This window comes from Ricinus communis, chromosome 10 (genome assembly GCF_019578655.1).
Source record: "Ricinus communis isolate WT05 ecotype wild-type chromosome 10, ASM1957865v1, whole genome shotgun sequence".
Lineage (NCBI taxonomy): Eukaryota > Viridiplantae > Streptophyta > Magnoliopsida > Malpighiales > Euphorbiaceae > Ricinus > Ricinus communis.
In genome coordinates this window covers 5,083,780-5,102,609 of record NC_063265.1, presented here as the reverse complement: position 1 = coordinate 5,102,609, position 18,830 = coordinate 5,083,780, and the positions used below count along the sequence as shown (strand labels likewise).

General features: G+C 28.2%; 2 protein-coding genes and 1 non-coding gene across 6 annotated transcripts; 1 reads left to right on the top strand and 2 right to left on the bottom strand.

Moving 5' to 3' along the window:
* Positions 1–1,347: 1,347 nt before the first annotated feature.
* On the bottom strand, positions 1,348–2,142 carry LOC8259338. The gene has a single exon (XM_002534405.4). The coding sequence runs from the start codon at positions 1,966–1,968 to the stop codon at positions 1,546–1,548; it is 423 nt and encodes a 140-aa protein (XP_002534451.3). The 5' UTR covers positions 1,969–2,142; the 3' UTR covers positions 1,348–1,545.
* An 8,300-nt stretch (positions 2,143–10,442) lies between these two features.
* On the bottom strand, positions 10,443–10,513 carry TRNAG-GCC. The gene has a single exon. It is a non-coding gene; the product is annotated as a tRNA-Gly (tRNA).
* Positions 10,514–10,583: 70 nt separating this feature from the next.
* Positions 10,584–16,582, top strand: LOC8273261. 4 transcript variants are annotated; one of them, XM_015728384.3, is made up of 5 exons: positions 10,584–12,210; positions 14,330–14,378; positions 14,809–14,903; positions 15,645–15,764; positions 16,197–16,582. In XM_015728384.3, exon 1 carries the CDS (start codon positions 10,677–10,679, stop codon positions 11,985–11,987), a length of 1,311 nt encoding a protein of 436 aa, XP_015583870.1. In that variant the 5' UTR covers positions 10,584–10,676; the 3' UTR covers positions 11,988–12,210; positions 14,330–14,378; positions 14,809–14,903; positions 15,645–15,764; positions 16,197–16,582. The 4 variants fall into 4 exon arrangements, with proteins under 4 accessions (XP_015583870.1, XP_002534216.1, XP_048225704.1 ...); XM_002534170.4 differs by having other exon boundaries at positions 14,330–14,395; XM_048369747.1 differs by having other exon boundaries at positions 14,330–14,436.
* The last annotated feature ends 2,248 nt before the right edge of the window (positions 16,583–18,830 follow it).

Sequence of the window (18,830 nt, the reverse complement as noted above, 5' to 3'; positions counted from 1 at the left end):
CACTTGTTGTGAACCTGCCTTCTTGTCTTCCTTATTCTTTCGCCGATTTTCTTCTTCAAGAATAGCAGCTGCTATATCATCAAAGACTAGAATTTCGGTAACAACATTATTTGTCAAACTGATGATGAGTTGATCATACGAATCAGGTAGACTTTAGAGTAGAAGTTCTGTACGTTCTTGTGACTCTATTTTATAGCCCAAAGATGTGAGTTGAGAAAATAGAGTATTCAAGACATTAATGTGTAAAGTTTCCTCTTAAGAAAAATTTTGTTGTGTAATGACTTGGCTTCGTACAGTCTAGTGAGGTGGTCCCAAATCTCCTTTGTCGTTTTCTTTTCTTCTATGCTGGACAAGATCCCATCTGCAAGTGCCAGATGAAGATTTGCAATAGCATTCCCATCCATCTCGTTCCACTTATTATCATCTGTGAGTGTTGTCGATCGTTCACTGATAGCCGCAAGATAATTGTCTTTTCTCAATACAGCCTTTATTTTTAATTTCCTCCGTGAGAAATTACTCCCGTTGTAAAATAAACCGCAGTAATAAACAAAACTCACTAGGTAAGTTCCCAGGAAAGACTGGAGGGTCACAAGCGGACCTCTTAAATACCAATCTCCTTAGACAGAATCTTCCCTAAATTGTAAGTATTCTTACTACTCCACACAAGCTCTTTTGCACCAAAGAAACTTCAAAAAACCCTCTTCTGATGTGAAAGATCAGACTGAGCTGCAACCACCGAATTTTAAGAAATTTCTTGCCAACCAAGCTCTGATACCAATTGTAGAAAAATATGAACCTGATAGAGCAAAATCACAGCTAATAATTTGAGAAAATAAAGATAAAGAAAAACAAAATACACAATAGAACACACAGATTTACGTGAAAAACTCTTAAACAAATTAGGGTAAAAACCACGGGCAAGGATAGAAGAATTTTACTATAAGAAAATAATATGAGTTACAAACTCTCTATTTATAAAGCAGAAAACATTAAAATTCTCTCTTTATAATAAGAGAAAAATAATTGCTTAACTCTCTAATATTTTTTTCTTATTTTTAGGATGATAGAATAACAAAGTGAGGACTTTATTATATAGGCTTGGAAGGTACCTCAACATTGTTAACTTAGCAATGTGGGAGAAATACTCCTCAAAAATTAATAACTTAACAATGTGGGAGAGATACAAATCTCTAAATATCAACATTTTACAGTACCAACATGGTACAATTACCACTTATCAGAAGAAAAAAAACCATTTATGTTGTCTAATTAAATTTTAAATTGTTACTCATATCAGGTACGAAGAAACCTCCTCTTTTAGTGTTATTCATTCTCATGGCACTAATATTTTATGATCTTGCTCATAATAATTCAATTAAGCAAATGGAAACGACACATTACAACTAATATTTTCGTTACATTACAGTTTCACTAATTTAACAATGAAACGAAACTCTAATAACCATTCTTTACAGTGTTTAACAGAGACGGCTGATCGATCCAGATCGTCATCTACCTAAGTAATTATATATACGTTCAAAAACACTAATTAGTAATCTCAGTCTCAGCTTTGTGTCTTCTAGTAGCTCTAATGTAACAGAAAATCGCCACCAAAAAGGTGGTAGCAAGGCTGCCGATAATCACACCACCACCGGCGACCGACTTATCTATTGAATGATGATGGCCTCTAAGGTGAATCACCTGCCCTTCTAAGCTAACATTCTCTCCATTAATAAGATCAGATGGAGCTGTACCTATTTTATCTAAAGACCTGCTTTCTTCCGCAGTAGAATGCACAGTCTTTGCCGCTTGCGGGGCAATCGATGAATGCTTCCCAAGTTTCCTCGGCGGCTGACTGCTATAAGATGGACCGGGTGATGGGGCATTGGCATGAAACTCATCACTAGCCATGGCAGGACCCGTAAATGCATTTACCAGAAGAAAGCAAAGAAAAATAATTTGAGCCATTATTAGATGATTGTGGTAGTCGCTGCCTTACTGGGAAATGCTTGAAATCTCTGAGGGTATTGTGATGATCAAGAAAAAGGGTTCTGGGTATTATATATATAGAGAGAAGAAGTAATTGCATTAAAAGAAGATCCTATAACCGTGTGGGTTGTCTCATGTCTGATGGAAATTTCGTTTTTGTTAGAATCCAGGGAGGGATTTCTTTTTTCCTTTTTTAAAATTTAATATGATAATGTGTTAAACTGTAGGGTTGTCTGTTGAGCAGGGGAAAGAGAACAAGATACACATGGAAGGGTCGTAGAATATTAGAAATACAACTAAGAATTCAGTTAAGGGAACATCATCTATATTATGTTTATTTGTAGAGTTGCAATCTGTTAATTTGCATTTGTTAATACAGTTGGTTTCAAGAAATAATTCAGGCACTAGTTCCTATAAATCTTGTAAGAAGAAAAAAAGAAAGAATTTGGTAAGAAGTTTCTTAATCTCTATTATTGGGAGGTGGAGCCGTCCCAAGAATTGGTTGAATTACAAGTGAAAATCACCGTTTCTCAAAAAATAAAATTTTTTGAGCATTATTTTGATTTTCTTTTGATAATTTAGTGAGATTTAATCCTGTAAACAAAAGTGAATATTTATATTAAAAAACGTTGAGATGTACATACCTCCAAATAAATATATAAAAATAAATATTATTTTAATTTTAATAATTTATTGTTAACATAATTAAATATTAGATTAGTTAATTATATATAGTATTTAGTTATGGATCAATTAAACATGTTATTTTTTATTTATTAAATATTTTTATATATTTTTAAAATTTAATCAATAATACTTGATAATTATGAGATTCACCTATATAATTTTACGTTAAATACATATTTATACTCATGAACTTGTATCGATTAATAAGTTTAACACTTCAACTTTCAATTTAACATAATAAATATCTGAATTTTAATTTTTTTAATATTTAAACACATATAACTTTTAATTTAACATGCACATAAATTTTATTTTTTGGTAATATTAAAACACCTTTTATAAAGTACATATTAATGTAGTGAATAAAGACATATATCAAAAAGTATTTAAATATCACAAAAAAATAAATTTAGATATTTGTTAGGTTAAAACGAGAGTTAAAATATTAAACTGACTAAATGACAAAAATTTAGAAACATAAATATATATTTGACCTTAATTTTAATTTGTACAAATAATTAAAAATTATATATATATATTCATCGGTGATATAAATTAATAAAAATATATATACAAAACTAATAAATTATTCAAAATAATATCAATTGATCATCGATAATTAAAAAAAAAAAAGACTTTATAATAGAATAGTAATACAATGGTAGTCTACTAAAATTCCAAAATAAATTTAGTTTAAGCAATAAAATAATCAAAGTAAAACCCAAAACTTTTTTAACTTGATGAGAAAAAAATTAAAATTACATATTTGACGATGTCTGGTCCGTGTCTTCTTTGTAAAGGGAGTTGCAATTGTTTCATACCAATAGGTTAAAACAAACAGACACAAAAACATGTACAAGGTATCCGTTTCATGCGACTCTTTTAGTGTTTCTATATGCTTTTCTTCTGATTAATCTCTAGTCATTATTATTGTAGAATGTAATGAACAACAAAAACAAAAGTCCAATAGCTTGATAGTCTTAAATGAATTTGGATAATTCTACAATGCAACTGGTTTATTTTTTAATTTTTGAGTGGGAGATAATATTTTCTTCGTTTTATGTTTTTCTGATATTTCTAGATTTAATTATATAAATGAAAAATATAGTTAATATTTAGAATTAAAAAATTATTTATATAATCAAAAATTAATTCATTATTAAATATAATTTAAAATGTTATTTTCTAGAATTAGAATTATCATCTAATTATAAAATTAAATTATTATTTAATATAATATTAAAATATAATTAATAATACTATTTTTTAGAATAATCATTATTTGATCAGAAAACTAACCATTATCTAATTAGAAAATTAACTATTAGTAATATGTTATTTCTTAGAATTAGAATGAGTGTTTAATTATAAATGTAACTTATTAATCATTAAATTAATAAAAGAAGTTACAAAATTACACGCAAGCTTGAATTTTATGGGTCAAATATAGTACACATGTCAAAATAAAAATCTTACGTAATTTAAATTCCAGAAATTAATATATATAGATAACACTAATCGGTGTACAATCGAATTATCGAAGAACTAATTTCATATTTAAAGTATTTGAAGTGAAATGATGTTTTTATCCTTGATTATGATGTTTATTTTTTTTTTAGCCTGCCTTTAGATAAACTATATGCAAAAGTTTTATTTTTTTACTCTAACTAATTAAAGTTGATATTGTAGGTTGAGAAAGAAAAAAATTTAAGAAAACAGTTTTTCTTTTTCTATCTTTAGTCTTTTTTAGTCAAAAATATTCTTTAAAAAACTAATTTTACGTGCTCAACAGGTTAAAGGTTAATTTCTTTAAATTAAATAACTATTTGAACAGATTATAGTTATTTTATTTATCAGCCAAGATTAAGAATAATTAAGAATATTAAATTTATGTAGAAACTAGAGAAAGATCCAATAAATTCATGTTGGGATTCTCCAACTTGGTAATAAGAGAGGCATAATACAAAATTCAAAGAAAGAAAAGAAAAGGGTTACGTGGTGTTGACTTCAACGGCAAGAAGGATGGCTTGTTGGCAAAATGCCTAAGGATAAAGTTAAAAGTAGTGGACAAAAGATTTTTATGCTAATAACATGCCTCACAAATTTTATGGATTTTGTTCATATGTATTATCGCAATCCAATTTATTAGGGTTTGGTGCATTGACACTGGACTTTAGCTTCCCATATAACGATCCAGTTGTCTCTGCAAATCATGATTGGACCATCTTTTCTTTCATTTTTTATTTTCCTTGCTTTATCATAATGAATAAATGATTCTCTTCTCTTCGAAAACAAGGATTGCAACCAAACAGTTCCTTTCTTTTTTCTTTTTTTTTTTAAAGAGAAAAATCAAGAAATTGCAGCATTTTAAGTATTCATTTGATTAAAAGAGTTAATAATGCATTTTAGTTTCAATTTATATATAAAAATTAGTCTTAGATATTCGTCGCGGAAATTAAATTTTAAATGGATATACGTAAGAATCAAACTAATTTACATATGTATATAATATTATTTATGATTTATGCAGTAATGTATTTATTTTATTTATTGATTATGTATTTGCTGAATACCAATCCCATATATATATATATATATAGTTGATTTTTTCATAGTTCATAATTATATTAATTAATATATTCTTAATAAACTAACTTTGTTCCCTCCTTGAATAATTATTAATTAATAAAATTTAAAAATTAATTTCTCTAATTATTAATTATTAAAAATAAGATTAAAAATATTAATTATTTATATATTATTTTTTTCATATTTTTTTAATTGAAATGAATAATTTTATAGAATATATTTCAATATCTGAAATTTAAGTGCTTGATTTAAAAGAAAGTTCACTTAAAATTCTATTAAATCTAATAAATTTATTATAATTAAACTAAATTCTAATAGAATAGATAAAATTCTAAAATAAATATAATATTAATAAAATAAATATCTGAAATTAATTTTATTTATTTTTTATTTATTTATTTTTCATATTTTCAATTTCTACGAACTTTTTATACTATAAATGATTGAAAATACAAATATAATTTTATTTAAAGTGAATCTAATTATTATTTCATGCACAAAATATATGAAATCACTTACAAATAAAATATATTTGTCAATAAATTTTATATAAGCATAGTGTCAGTACTTGTTATTTTTAATAATTATTATTAGTAATAAATCTAAAATTTTAAAAGTTACCAAATATAATTTTTTTAAAAATGCTACTAGAAAACGAATAAGGTAGTGAGAATTATATCTTCAGTTAAAAGAAAATACAATTATTAGAAAATTATTTTAGAATATGACCTGTTTTATGCTAATCATTTATTGAAATAAAAACTGTATATTTAGGTTTTACTTTTATAATAAAATTTGATAGTTTTATATAATTTATTGATATTAAGTTTATGTATATAATTTACTTTTAATACATTTATTTTATTTTATTTTGTTGTGAAGTTAATAAATTAAATATTTTTATTTATTGAATATATTAATTATAAGACAATAAATCCTAGCGAGTGGTTTGGACACTCAATGATATAACATTGAAATTCTTAGTTGTTTCTCTGCCGCCTTTTGAACTGCATCCGTTCCGTAATTGGGAAGAAAGAAAAAGGAATGGGAATAGAATAATAACGGGGTGCCCACCGGAGAGGGAGCAAGAAAAGGACTTGGAAAACTAAGCAGAGGTGATACTAATAAGAAGAAGAAGAAGAAGAAGAAGAAGGTGGATGTGTCAGTTTCTTGTCTCTGTGTATTAAAGAGAGATTTGTATTAATGTAAATAAATCAGATTCTGTAGGGATCCTTTGCCTTGCCAACTCATGAATTGGTGATTATCTCAAGACATGTTTGTGCTGTTTTCACATGCCCAGCTGATTGCCTCCGCCTTCCATGCTTATGCTGGCTGCTCCTTCGGGGACTTTATTTCTTTATTTTTCTAATAATATAAAATATATTTGCCAATTATTTTTCAGGAGACTCCACTTGTTACATATTCTAAAGTCACCTTAGATATAGAATTTCCAATAAAAAAAATTATTGTGATATTAAATGTACTATGTTATTAGTTAAATACTAATTAAATAAAGTAATCCTTTAAAAAAAGTTTAAATAAAAATAATAATATTAAATGTTTTTAGAATAAAATAATAGCTAATATAATCAAAGAAACTAAATACTAACACTATATTAAACTTACCATATATCCATTATATTCTTTTAATTAACTCTTTAATAAACATTAAATTTCAAAACTATTAAAAAAAATTTAAACTAGGGAAAATATAAATTAAACCTATAAATAAAAAGATATATAGACAAATATATCCTATAGTTTTCTTAATTAATCTTGCTATGCAAATATGATTAATTCAAATTCATTAAAACAAATTACGATTCAAAAATATTTTTCTAAATTTATTAAAATAATTATTTTTTAGTATATATATTATATACCCAATTCATGCCTTTTAAATTCACTTTTAATTTTGTTAAGGTTTTTAATTCAATATTACGATTTTCATCCTTACTAAAGAGACCACATGTACAATGTTATTGCAGTACATGAAAATAATGCTAGTTATAAATATATATTAGTGGTTTATTCGTAAATATAGGGTTATTATTATTATTTTGATTATAAAATCAAGTTGATAGATATAATTTAATAAAATTTCTAATATCTAATATTAATTTATAAAATTTTAAAAATAATAAAAAAATTAAATATTTATTATTGAATAGAATATATGTCTTTAATTTTTTAAAATTTTAAAATGTCTTTAATTTTATAAAATTTTAAAATTTTATTAATGCACTAATATAAAAATTATTTATTAATTAATTTTAATATTATATAAATTAATATATCATTGATATTACTATTTTTTATGATTAAAAATTTATTATATAACTAAAAAATTATTTATTATTGAATACAATATATGTCAAAAAATTTAAATTTCAAAAATTAAATATATATTTATATATATTTAAATTAAAAATACATTTATCAATACTAAATCTACATGAAGTGATAAATAGCATTTACTTTTAAAAATTAAAAAATTAAAGTTCAAATCCTCACTTTTATACTAAATAAACCATGAATATCACATCTCATATTCCTTTTCTAAAATTCGTATAAAAATATGCTCAAAAATTATTTTTTTTTGCATTTTTACCTTAGTTGTTTTCCTATTTTCTCATTTTTACGTTATTTTTTATATTAAAATTTTTATGCTTTGCTCTCAAATAATTATTTTTTTTATGATATTTCTTTTAAACATAAAATAAAAGCTAAAATAAACTAACTAAAACCAAACAAAAATAAGCAGAAACTAATTAGAAATTAATTTATTTATCATATAATATTTTAATAACTTTGAATTTGAATATAAAATAATAAATGATGAAGAGTTATATTATGGCGTTCTTATTTTAAAAGAAAATCTATCTATGAATTTTTCTAGAGATTATAATACTTTAATAACTTTGAATTTGAATATAAAATAATAAATGATGAAGAGTTATATTGTGGCGTTCTTATTTTAAAAGAAAATCTATCTATGAATTTTTCTAGAGATTTATAAAAGTTATTTTCTATTTAGATGTTTTTTATTTTTGTTTGTTTCTTTTGTTTTGGCATTTTTGAAATTATATTTTTTAGAAAGTGAACATAAACTTAATAGAAATTAAACAAATCAATTGAAACTAAACATAAACAAAAAATAGACTAAACAGAAACCCAATAAAAAATAATTAAAATTAAATATAATTTACAGTTAATAGAAAATTTTATACACTAATTTTTGTTTTGGTGTTTCTGAAATTGTGTTATTCTAGAAATTGAACATATGCCTAATAAAAATCAAAAGAAAAAACAAAAACTAACATATATTTAATAGAACTAATAGAAAACAAAAAAAAAAAAAACCAAAAATAAATTAAACAGAAATTCAATAAAAACAAACTAAAGCAAAAAATATTTTATGTCAAACTTCATATAAAGATTGGTTTAGTTGTTAATTTTTATTTCATTTTCTGTTTTTTATATTCTCAAAATTGTTTTTGTTTCATTTTATATATATTTTAAATTGAATATAGATTTAACAAAAAAAAAAAACTAAAACTAAATATAAATAATTAACTTAATAGGAACTAACCAAAACTAGGGCTGAGTGCGGGATTCGAAGATCCCAAATCATACTGAAAGTATTCAAAACTAAAAATATTTGTTAATCATTTATTTTTTTCTGAGTTGAATTATACTGAATGTATTTTTGGTACGATTATGGATCTTATTAGTTCTCCTTACCGAGTACCATACTGAACCATCTTGTACTGTCCGAACTAAAGAACCGAAACTAGAACCAACTTAAATTTATTTATTTATTTATTTATATAATTATTTTTATAATAAATAAGTTCAAATATTAAGCTCAAACTTAAAATTAAATATAAATCTATCAATTCTATTCAAATAAAATTCAAATTTATTGATCCAAATATAAAATAGAAGCACTAAATTTTATATTTTATTACAATATTAATTAATCACTAAGTTTATCTCTATTTATAGCAAAGTTATAAGTTTATATGGTTATCATCCTAGTTTTTTTAAAAAAATTTAATAATAAAAATTTATTCTCCTATAAAACATATTAATTTATCAATTTATGATAATATAATACTAATATGACACCAATCATATTTATAAAATAATTATTACTGATTATGTGTCTCATAATAAAACAACACTATATTGCATTAGAATGATCATATGAAATGTGTTTATCAGTTGGATAATATATGTAAATATTGGGCTTGGTGGATTGGAACTATTAAATATATATTTATTTAATATGCAATTTTTTATTAGCTTGATGGATTGAAATAAACTTGTCTATTATATAATTATTGAATTTCTATAATATAATTATAGTAATTTTATTTTTTGTTGTATAATTTAAATTAATTTTAGTCCAATTGATTTAAGTAAAAAATATTTTTAATTATTTAAAAATAAAAAACTCCCAAATTTCCATTATTCTATATCATATTCTACCGTATCGAACCAAATCGTTCCACTAAATTCAGATTTTCGTACCGAACTGTCCCGAAAAATTTATATAGTTCATGATAGAAATTTTCTATTATAATATAGTTTTGCTGATCTAATTTTAAAATTCTTAATTCTTAGTATGATTTTAGAGATTTTCAAATCACATAATCTCCATGAAGCTCTGCTAACGACAGTAATTAAAAAATCAACAAAAACTAATTCAATATATTTTTATAATTTTACAAAAACTAATAATAACCAACCAAAACTAGTCAAAAAATCAATAAAACTAATCCAATGTAGTTTTGTAATTTTACATAATCAAACAGAAAACTAATAGATTGAACATAAACCAATCTAACGTAGTTTTATAATTTTTTCTTAAAATAATAATATATTTCTAAAATTTAAAAATAGGCGACATAATATCTTAATTATTTTTATATTAAGATCATTATTACCCATTAAGAATTTTTTCTAGCATATGAGCTTAATAAAAAAGAATTCTAGAAAACAAATATTTATCGAATTTGACTCGAATTGCCTGTGTTGTATTTCACTTTTGTTTTGCTTTTCTTATTCTTTTAATTTATTTGAAAACGTCGAACAGTAGATGCACCATAGATAATTATAAAATCCAAGAGGAAATAAGAAAAAACGTAAATTAAAAGAATTCAGAAAAACGCTGCACCAGCCGGGAATCGAACCCGGGTCTGTACCGTGGCAGGGTACTATTCTACCACTAGACCACTGGTGCTTCTTGTGATAGATCCTTCAGAGACACTAAAATTCTTTCAGATATCTACCGCCATTTAAAACCCCAAGACTCCACTGATTGCTTCGCTTTAGTTTGGCCGCAATTTTCTTCACCTGTGGCTGTAGACTGTAGTAAACTCAAGAATCGCCTCAATTTAAATTCAATGTCTCTCTCAATGTCAATCTCAATCCCAACAACCCAATTCTCCTTCTCAAAAACCTTAACATCCCAAAACCCGTTTCTCCTCTCTCTCAAGACCCCACCAATTCCACGCAAAACCACCGTAATTCGAATGGGCGGCGGCCCCAGAACTTACCCAGGCGGAGTATCCAAATGGCAGTGGAAAAGAATGCAAGCAAAGAAAGCTAAACAACTTCTAAAAGCTAGACTCTGCCGCGAAAGACAAATTTACGAAATGAGAAAAAGAGCTGAACTCAAAGCGGCGGTTTCGGAGCTTGAAAGACCTTGGGAAGTTGTTGAGCGAGCACCCAATTTGTTTTCTGTTAAAGCTGATGAACAAGTTAAAGTCTTGGCTGACCGCTTTCAGAAACCAGGTGGGTTTGATTTGTGGTCCGAGAATGATGGGCCCCAGTTGTTTCAGAGTCCTGATGGTTTACCCTCTGCTAGATTTTTCCCTAAAGGTGTTGTTCATAGTGTTAAACCTTATGGTTTGATTTCTGGGGATATTGGTGAAGTGGGTTTTGATAATGAAAGTGATAATGATAATAAAGATGGATATTTAAGGGATACTAAGAATGACGGTGTGGAATTGTTGGGTTCGGATTCGGATAGTGGATATGATGATAATTTAGATGGAAAATGGGGGATGGATAAGAGTAATAGAAGGAAAAATGGCGGGGAAATGTGGAAGCAGAGGAGAAGTAGAGTTGGGAGTGGTTTAGGTTCATCGGATTCAAGAAAGGAAAGAGGAGATGATGCATTGATGCAACTTGGTGAGACTAAGAATAATAGGGGTCAAAATGATGTCAGTACTAGTCGGAAGGGTGGTTTAAGGAATTCCAGATATTACAAATCTGGAGCTGGTGCATTGATGCAGCGTGGTAAAACTGACACTAATAGGACTGAAAATAATGGTAGGATTAGTCGGAATGGCCGTCTAAATAATTCTAGATATTCCGGACCTGGAGATGATGCATTGATGCAACATGGTGAAGGTAAGACTAACAGAAGTACAAATTATGGCAGGATTAGTCGCAGAGGTGGTTTCAGAAATTCTAGGTATAATTCTCAAAATGGAGATGGTGCACTGATGCAGCATGGTGAACCTAAGACTTATAGGAGTAGAAATGATGGCAGGATTAGTCGGCATGGGGGTTTAAGAAATTCTAAATTTTCTTACGAATCTGAAGTGTTTGATATGAATTTACAACAGGATGGGAGTAATGGATTCCAAGCAAAAAACAGGCGGTTTGAGTCTAGTTCTCGGGCCCCAAAGGCATACGAGTCATTCTAGCTTGAAATGTGACAAGTGCTGTGTTGGGAAATTGGATCTGCTGCATTAAGTATCATTTGCGGCTGCTAGTTATGCCTAATGTTGCAATGAGAATACTGTATTTTCATTACATACGATCACAGAGTTCTGCTTCTTCATGCAAAGCAGAAGTAGTAATGATTATAGATGATTTCATATTCTATACATGATGTCAAATATATTTCAAGAATTGAATTCTTATCAGGTAACATTTGTCAATTTGTCAAGAATAAACCAATGTAAAATCTGCATGTACTATCTGTTGTTTTTAGTTTCATAAAGCTGTAGATTGAGTTGATCAAATGATTAAGTGGTAGCATAATTACAACATTTGCAAATTTATATGATTTATTTATGTACTTATCTGGTTGATTACATGATGAAGTAGTATATACCTGAACATGAATATGTATATGCGATTTTTGATCTGCCATATTCTCCGAAGATCAAGACTAAAAATAAGAAAATAATGTTTTCTTGTTAAGAATTGGGCAGGTCTTAACATGACTGTAAAAGAATACTGGCACTATGAGTGCCACTTTCTTTGCTGTGAACTGAAAATAATTATCCTAGACTTGCACGGATTATTTTGCTGACTTAACAGTTGTTTGCATTGAGTAGGCTAGGTAAAGAAGACTTAACAGACTAAGGACAGAAAAAGCATGTAAATGGATGTAACCCTGATCTAAGATCTCATGATCTGATAGTCTATATTGTCCTTTTATGGGCATAGTATATGTAATCAACGATTAAAAGTGAATGAAAGAAATTTATGAGATAACACTCTAATGTTGAGGGCTGAGCCAGGGGTGAACTTTCTTTTTTTTTTTTTTCCTCCGTTGAGACAAATGCTGTTGCCTGGACTTGGGTGGGACTGTCAAGTAGGCAGGAGACATGTTTCTGGGGTTTTTCAAGTGGCATATAGTGGATAACCTATATATTTTTCTCAAATGGAAAATTAAATATTGAACGTTGAAGTGCATTGGAAGGTAGAACTTCTAATTGGTTTATATTTTTCAAGTGCATTGGTACAAGCAGATAGATTAGATGTGCTGTTGAAGTAACTGAAGTTATGTGTTATTCACAATCAGGTCTTTTCAATAAGAAACAACAAACATTAACCATAGGTAGCCCTAAACATAAAATTGAACATGGAACTTTAGGAAGAAATGGTGGTTGCCTTATATATAGGTAATTGGTGTTTGTACTAATGACCATAGAAATCATTTGGGCATTACAGAAGAGTGAATAACCCTGCTGAGGTTCTGATTGTTGATGCATATGCTCAAAGGCTATAAGGCAGATTTTGAAATGGCATTGTGTTTAGAAATTGTGAATACCACCTATAGTTTAAGACTGTCAACACTTCAAATGATTGACAGAATACTGCCAACACTTTAAGCTAGCCAACACTTTTTCTTCTACCTCCTATGCTGATTGACTACATCACCCTCAACTCCATCTCCACTTCAATTGGCCTGCTCTTACTATGTATCATCTTCTCTCATCACAAGCTGCATTTTGATCCCAGTAACTCTACCTAAAAGCTCTCTAGGTTAGATTTCCCCAATTTAAGTTTTTAGGATTGTTACAGCTGTTGTATAAAATAGGAATGTATATTTAGAGTAATTATAGGAATTAAGATTTGATTAGGAATCATAAATTGATTCCTATCTAGACTAGGACTGAATTTTGTGTATATTTATATATATGTGTGTGTAAAGACTATTATTGAAATACATCAGAATTTCTTTCTTTAATTTGACTTCATGACCCTCTTGATTAGTTGAGACTAGCTTTTAATGTTTATCTTCCACGTAGCAAGTTTGGAAGGTCTTCACCTGGTGATCCAGCTTTTTCCTATGCTTAATTGGGTAACTATGCTTGCTAGACTCTGCAAGTTGAATACCCTTTTTTAAGTTGTGATTGGATGTTGTGCTGTGTTTCGTGGATCATTGCATTTTTTTTTTTCCTTATATGAGACTTTCTTATAAGAGACCAAGGTACAAATTTTCTTATATGAGATTCTTGGAACTCCATTTTATCTTTGAGATTGAAAGCTAGATTTGGACGTATGAGGAAAACCTTTGCGGTTTAAACCCAACTGCAGTAGTAATGCCAGGATCATAATAATAAAGGCACTCGTTCTTATCACTAATGTTAAAAAGGTTAGATGCTACCTAATGGATCTTAAGTTGACCCTTTTTGTTGTGAAATTACATGTTCTACTTCCTTTAGTCTTGTGATTGCTTCTTCTATTTCTTTTGCAATTATTTAAACTGATTTGTGGTTAATTTTTACATTTGAATTTTTCTTTGCTATAGGGCCGAAACTTCTGAATCGTATGGAAAATATGTATGGAATGCATTTGAGGTTGGTAGCTACAAAAGGTGTGAGGCTTTGCGGAGGAATTTCCTCATGTATTCTGTTGGTTAGGATAATGTTTCAAATTTATCAGGTTATTCTACAGCATGCATCAGTAATTTGTGATCTGTTACTTGGATAGAAAGGCATACATTTGGGTGTTGTATGTTCTATTGCATACAATGAAACCCATAAAAGCTTTACTTAATACTAAAAAAAAGAAAAACTTTGAGTTCTGTACAAGATTTTGTACACTACAGATGTAAGGATAAAGGATATGTAATCAAGGCTTCATTTAGTAAATCAAACTAACTGGTCCCCTTCAGTTAACTTTTCTAATATTAGTTAGAGCTTTGAGTTTTGTTCTCTGTACTTAATATGCTATTTCATTCTTCTCTTTTCATGTCCTCATCTGGGTTTTCACTTGCACATTGGTTAGTGAAAAAAATCTGAATTGCGAAAAGGTGGCCTTGGCTTATTAGTCTCAGCAGCTGCAGAGAAATTATGAAGTTTGTTCCTTTGTAGGAGGTTCAGGTTAGTTCCTTTGATTTTCACTTACAAAACTCAAATCTTTTCACTTTTAATCTGTTCTTATTTTGTGGGCACATATAAAAATGTGTTGGTACAGTTGCTAACTTTACTGGGTTGAGTTCAATGAGACTATTTGGTTTAGTTGAAGCAATTTCCCTTTTCTGTACTTAGGATTTTTTTTCTCATTTCCTAATTGGAAAAAGTGACAAAAATGGGAGATTTTCAACTTTTGCTGCTTTTCATGGATTGATAGACTTGCTCTGCCATATTCTTATTAATTGTTTGGTACAGTTATTCAGGGGAAAAATGGGTTACTTGCTAGCTTAGCAATTGGTAGGAAATTTGGATTTCTACTCTTAACTTTTGCTTTTGAGTGATTTCTGAAGTGTGGCAATATGGTAAAGTACTTCAGGATTAGATTAGACTCTTGCCAGAATATTAGGTGCTCTTGGTTTCTTTTTAGTTATAAATTGTTAGGGAAGAAATTTTCTTTTTTTCTCTCCCTTTCTCTTTGTTCTTTTGATTCTAGCATACCTGCTGCCTTTTCCATTGCCAATACTGGTTCATTTGAGGATTTTTACTTTAGATTTCTCAGAATTTTAATGAGTTTCTGAGCTTGGGTTGTCAGAAGAAAGTTTTGATCTACTAAGCTCTTTGTAGAAGATCAACAATTTATTTTCCTGCTGTTTTGCCTGCAAGAGTGTGACTGCTTGTCTTCTGGTTTTGTTATTGCCATTCCTGCAGGACAAGGGATTGTAAGTGCAAGTGTCTTAAGGGTACAGTGATGGCTTCAACTTCCTCTGCAGATGCATCAAACTATGATGAGGTTTCTATGCAGCAGAACTTGCTCTTCTCTGACATAAGGTGCCATTTCTTAACTTTTGTGTTGGTCCCCTGTCTGAAGAGAAAATTTAAAATTTTGAATTTCATCATGAAAGAGTGGAATATTCAAATGTGGGCATGGTACGGCATATTGCTAGTCTAAGCAGCAAGTTATTCCCATTGATTTCCATTCTCTCAAACTTTCTGCACCAGTAAAAACATTTCCTGCTTTGCAGGCATTTAAATTAGTTTATTCTTTGTCCGACATAATTTTTAGTTATCTCATCTGGAGTCGAGTGTTTATATCTTAGGATTTATTTTAAAATGGAATGTAGCCATGGATAATGCTAGTTGACGTTTATGCATAATGCTTGGGAAGTTTACATTAGTCCATTCTACTTATGAATTCGATATTCTTTATCCTTGATATTAATCCCAATAAAGTAACTAATTACTGATTGTTATGTTATACAGGACAGTTGAAAGCTGTACAAGTGAAACAATCCCAAGGCAGAAAAAAGATATACAACAGCAAATATAGTCACCATTTCCAACGCCATCAAGGTGGTTTAGGTCGCTAAATAGTGATGGAAACAGCCAAATGGGGACACAACAACCTGAGCGCGTCACTATCCGGTGATGGCACAGGTTAGAACATGGCCATCTGGCAACACAAAAAGCTGAGAGCGTCGCCAGCGTGATGTTACTAATGATCTAAGAACAAAAGCTTTTATTCTTTTAACATTCAATATATGCAGCGACAATTCAGGAGAGTTGCTAATGAGAGCCTTGGCAACGTACACTGCTGTTAGCAATGCCATTCTTATCTTAATGGCGCATTGTCATTTGTGTTGTCTTTATTGTTCGGGAGGAGGGTTTAGCAAGTGAATGCGCATGCCTTAATATTTTAGCAATGCAAATAAGCATCGCTAAATGGCATGTGAGCGTCGCCAAAAAGCTGTTGTTTTTATATAAAATTTCTTATAGCTGCTAGGGTGGAAACTTTTTTTTTAAAAAAGAAAACAGATATTTCCAGGAAAATTGAAGTTTAAACTTTGAAGGGCTTGGAGAAAAGCCACTGTAATGCAATGTTGAAATTGGGAATTAATTCAAGTAATAAACAAGGTTCCTTGGAAATTAATTTCAAAATTATTCTAAAATTACGAAAAAAATATATGTTTTATTGTGTAAATTTTTTTTTCAAATAATACTCTTTTTATTTTTATTTAAATTTATGGTTTGGTTGTTTTTTAGTTATTTTATTCAAAAGCAATTAGAGAAAAATAAAAAAAACAACTTTGGAAAACATTAAAAAATTATATTTTTAATATTTTAACACAGTAAATATAAATTTGATAAAGAGAAATATAGATATTTCTTTCAGTTTTTTTTTAAGGTGTCATTTCTTTTTATTATTCTTTTGTCTATTTCTTTCACTAATTTTAATCGTTTTTTGTATTTTTATATATTAATCATAATTTATCAAATGCTTTTTATTTTTATTTTTTCATTTTTAATGTATTTTGCATTTTCAAATTAAAAATAAAAAGTTTATAAGTTTATAAATATAAACTATAAATTTATTACATGTATATTTCAGATTTATTGATTATAGTTTAAAATTTAATAAATTTAACTGATGACTTTATAGTTTATAAATGATAAATCTATAACGAATGTATAAACATTACTTAATAATTTTATTGCATGTATATATATATATATATGTGTGTGTGTAAAAATAAAAATTTAATATTATATATAAAAAATAAATATAGAATTTTATAAAAATGTTTACATTTTAGAACTCATGGCACATGTTAAATGACCCAATATGGACCTTGGTTCATGGTTTAGTTCGGCTGATCATTTTAGTTGTAGTGTCATGTCAACATATGAACATAAAAATCAAGCTGACGATTAAGCAAACGGGTCAGAACGTATAACCCTAATGACATTTTATTGTACGTCCCATCATAATTAGCAAAAAAGTTGTGTTTTGTGAATGAGTTATAACTTCTACCACGTTTTAACTTAATAGGTAAAGTTTGGCCATTATATATTTAACAAATTCTAGCTCTCTTAGGCTTAACTTTAGCGATAAAAATGTAGTACTTGCAGTACAATAAATCAGAAGAAGAACTGTATTACAAAAGAAGAAGAAAGCAGTGAAAGAAAAGAAAGGCTGCTGTAATTTTCTTATTTCTGGTTTTTCACACAACTTCAATAATGCTTTAGTATCCTTTTATATAGATACCAGAACCATAACAGAATTGACAGTAAAATAGCTACCTATCATGCTTATTTAAAGGAACTGATATCCTATAATCTTGCCATTTACAACTAGATACTTGACTAATTCAGTAAACAAAATTAATAATCCAATAAAAAAGCCTTTATTTTGAAAACTGAAAAGTTTTGATTTCAAATTCTCTCTTTTGTATTATATAAACTTTTATTTTTATACCAAATATATAATGTAAAGATATGATTATATTATTAATCTTCCTATTATATAGTTCAACAATCATATGCCATAAATAGCGTCTATTCTGTTTGGTTGTTAACTTGCTTTGAAGCAGCAAGCATGTGTGTCGATATATCAATATTTTGATTGACATTATTATATTATTATTATCTAAATTTCCATTAAATAAGTATTATCTCAAGCTTTATCATTTGCATTTATGAAATGATTTCAAATAAACAAGATGCATCATTGCTTATTAGGGAATCTGGCTTGGCAGGCTTAGGACAAATAAATAGTATCTTAAATTTTCATTACTGCATTACATTACTACTACACTCAGCTAGTTATCACTGAAAATAAACATTTTTAAATATTGCTAATTTCTCTCCCGTGTGTTGATCTCTTTGACGCCATCTACTCTATCTAGTGATGCCATAATTATAAGAGAAAGACACTGACCGTTGTACAAACTAAACCACCTAATAACTCCCTCATCTATAATATCTTAATTGTAGTCGAGAGCTGCTCATTTTAATGATTCTCATACTGTAAACTCAAGGCAAGATAAATCCTTAAGCTAAGACCGTATAGAGGCCCCTTTGCCATGAGAGGTCTTTGTGCTCTTTTGGATTCTTATA

Bases quoted from the DNA above. Each gene is read 5' to 3' on its own strand.
- LOC8259338 (XM_002534405.4), bottom strand. From the start codon at position 1,968: ATGGCTCAAATTATTTTTCTTTGCTTTCTTCTGGTAAATGCATTTACG.
- LOC8273261 (XM_015728384.3), top strand. From the start codon at position 10,677: ATGTCTCTCTCAATGTCAATCTCAATCCCAACAACCCAATTCTCCTTC.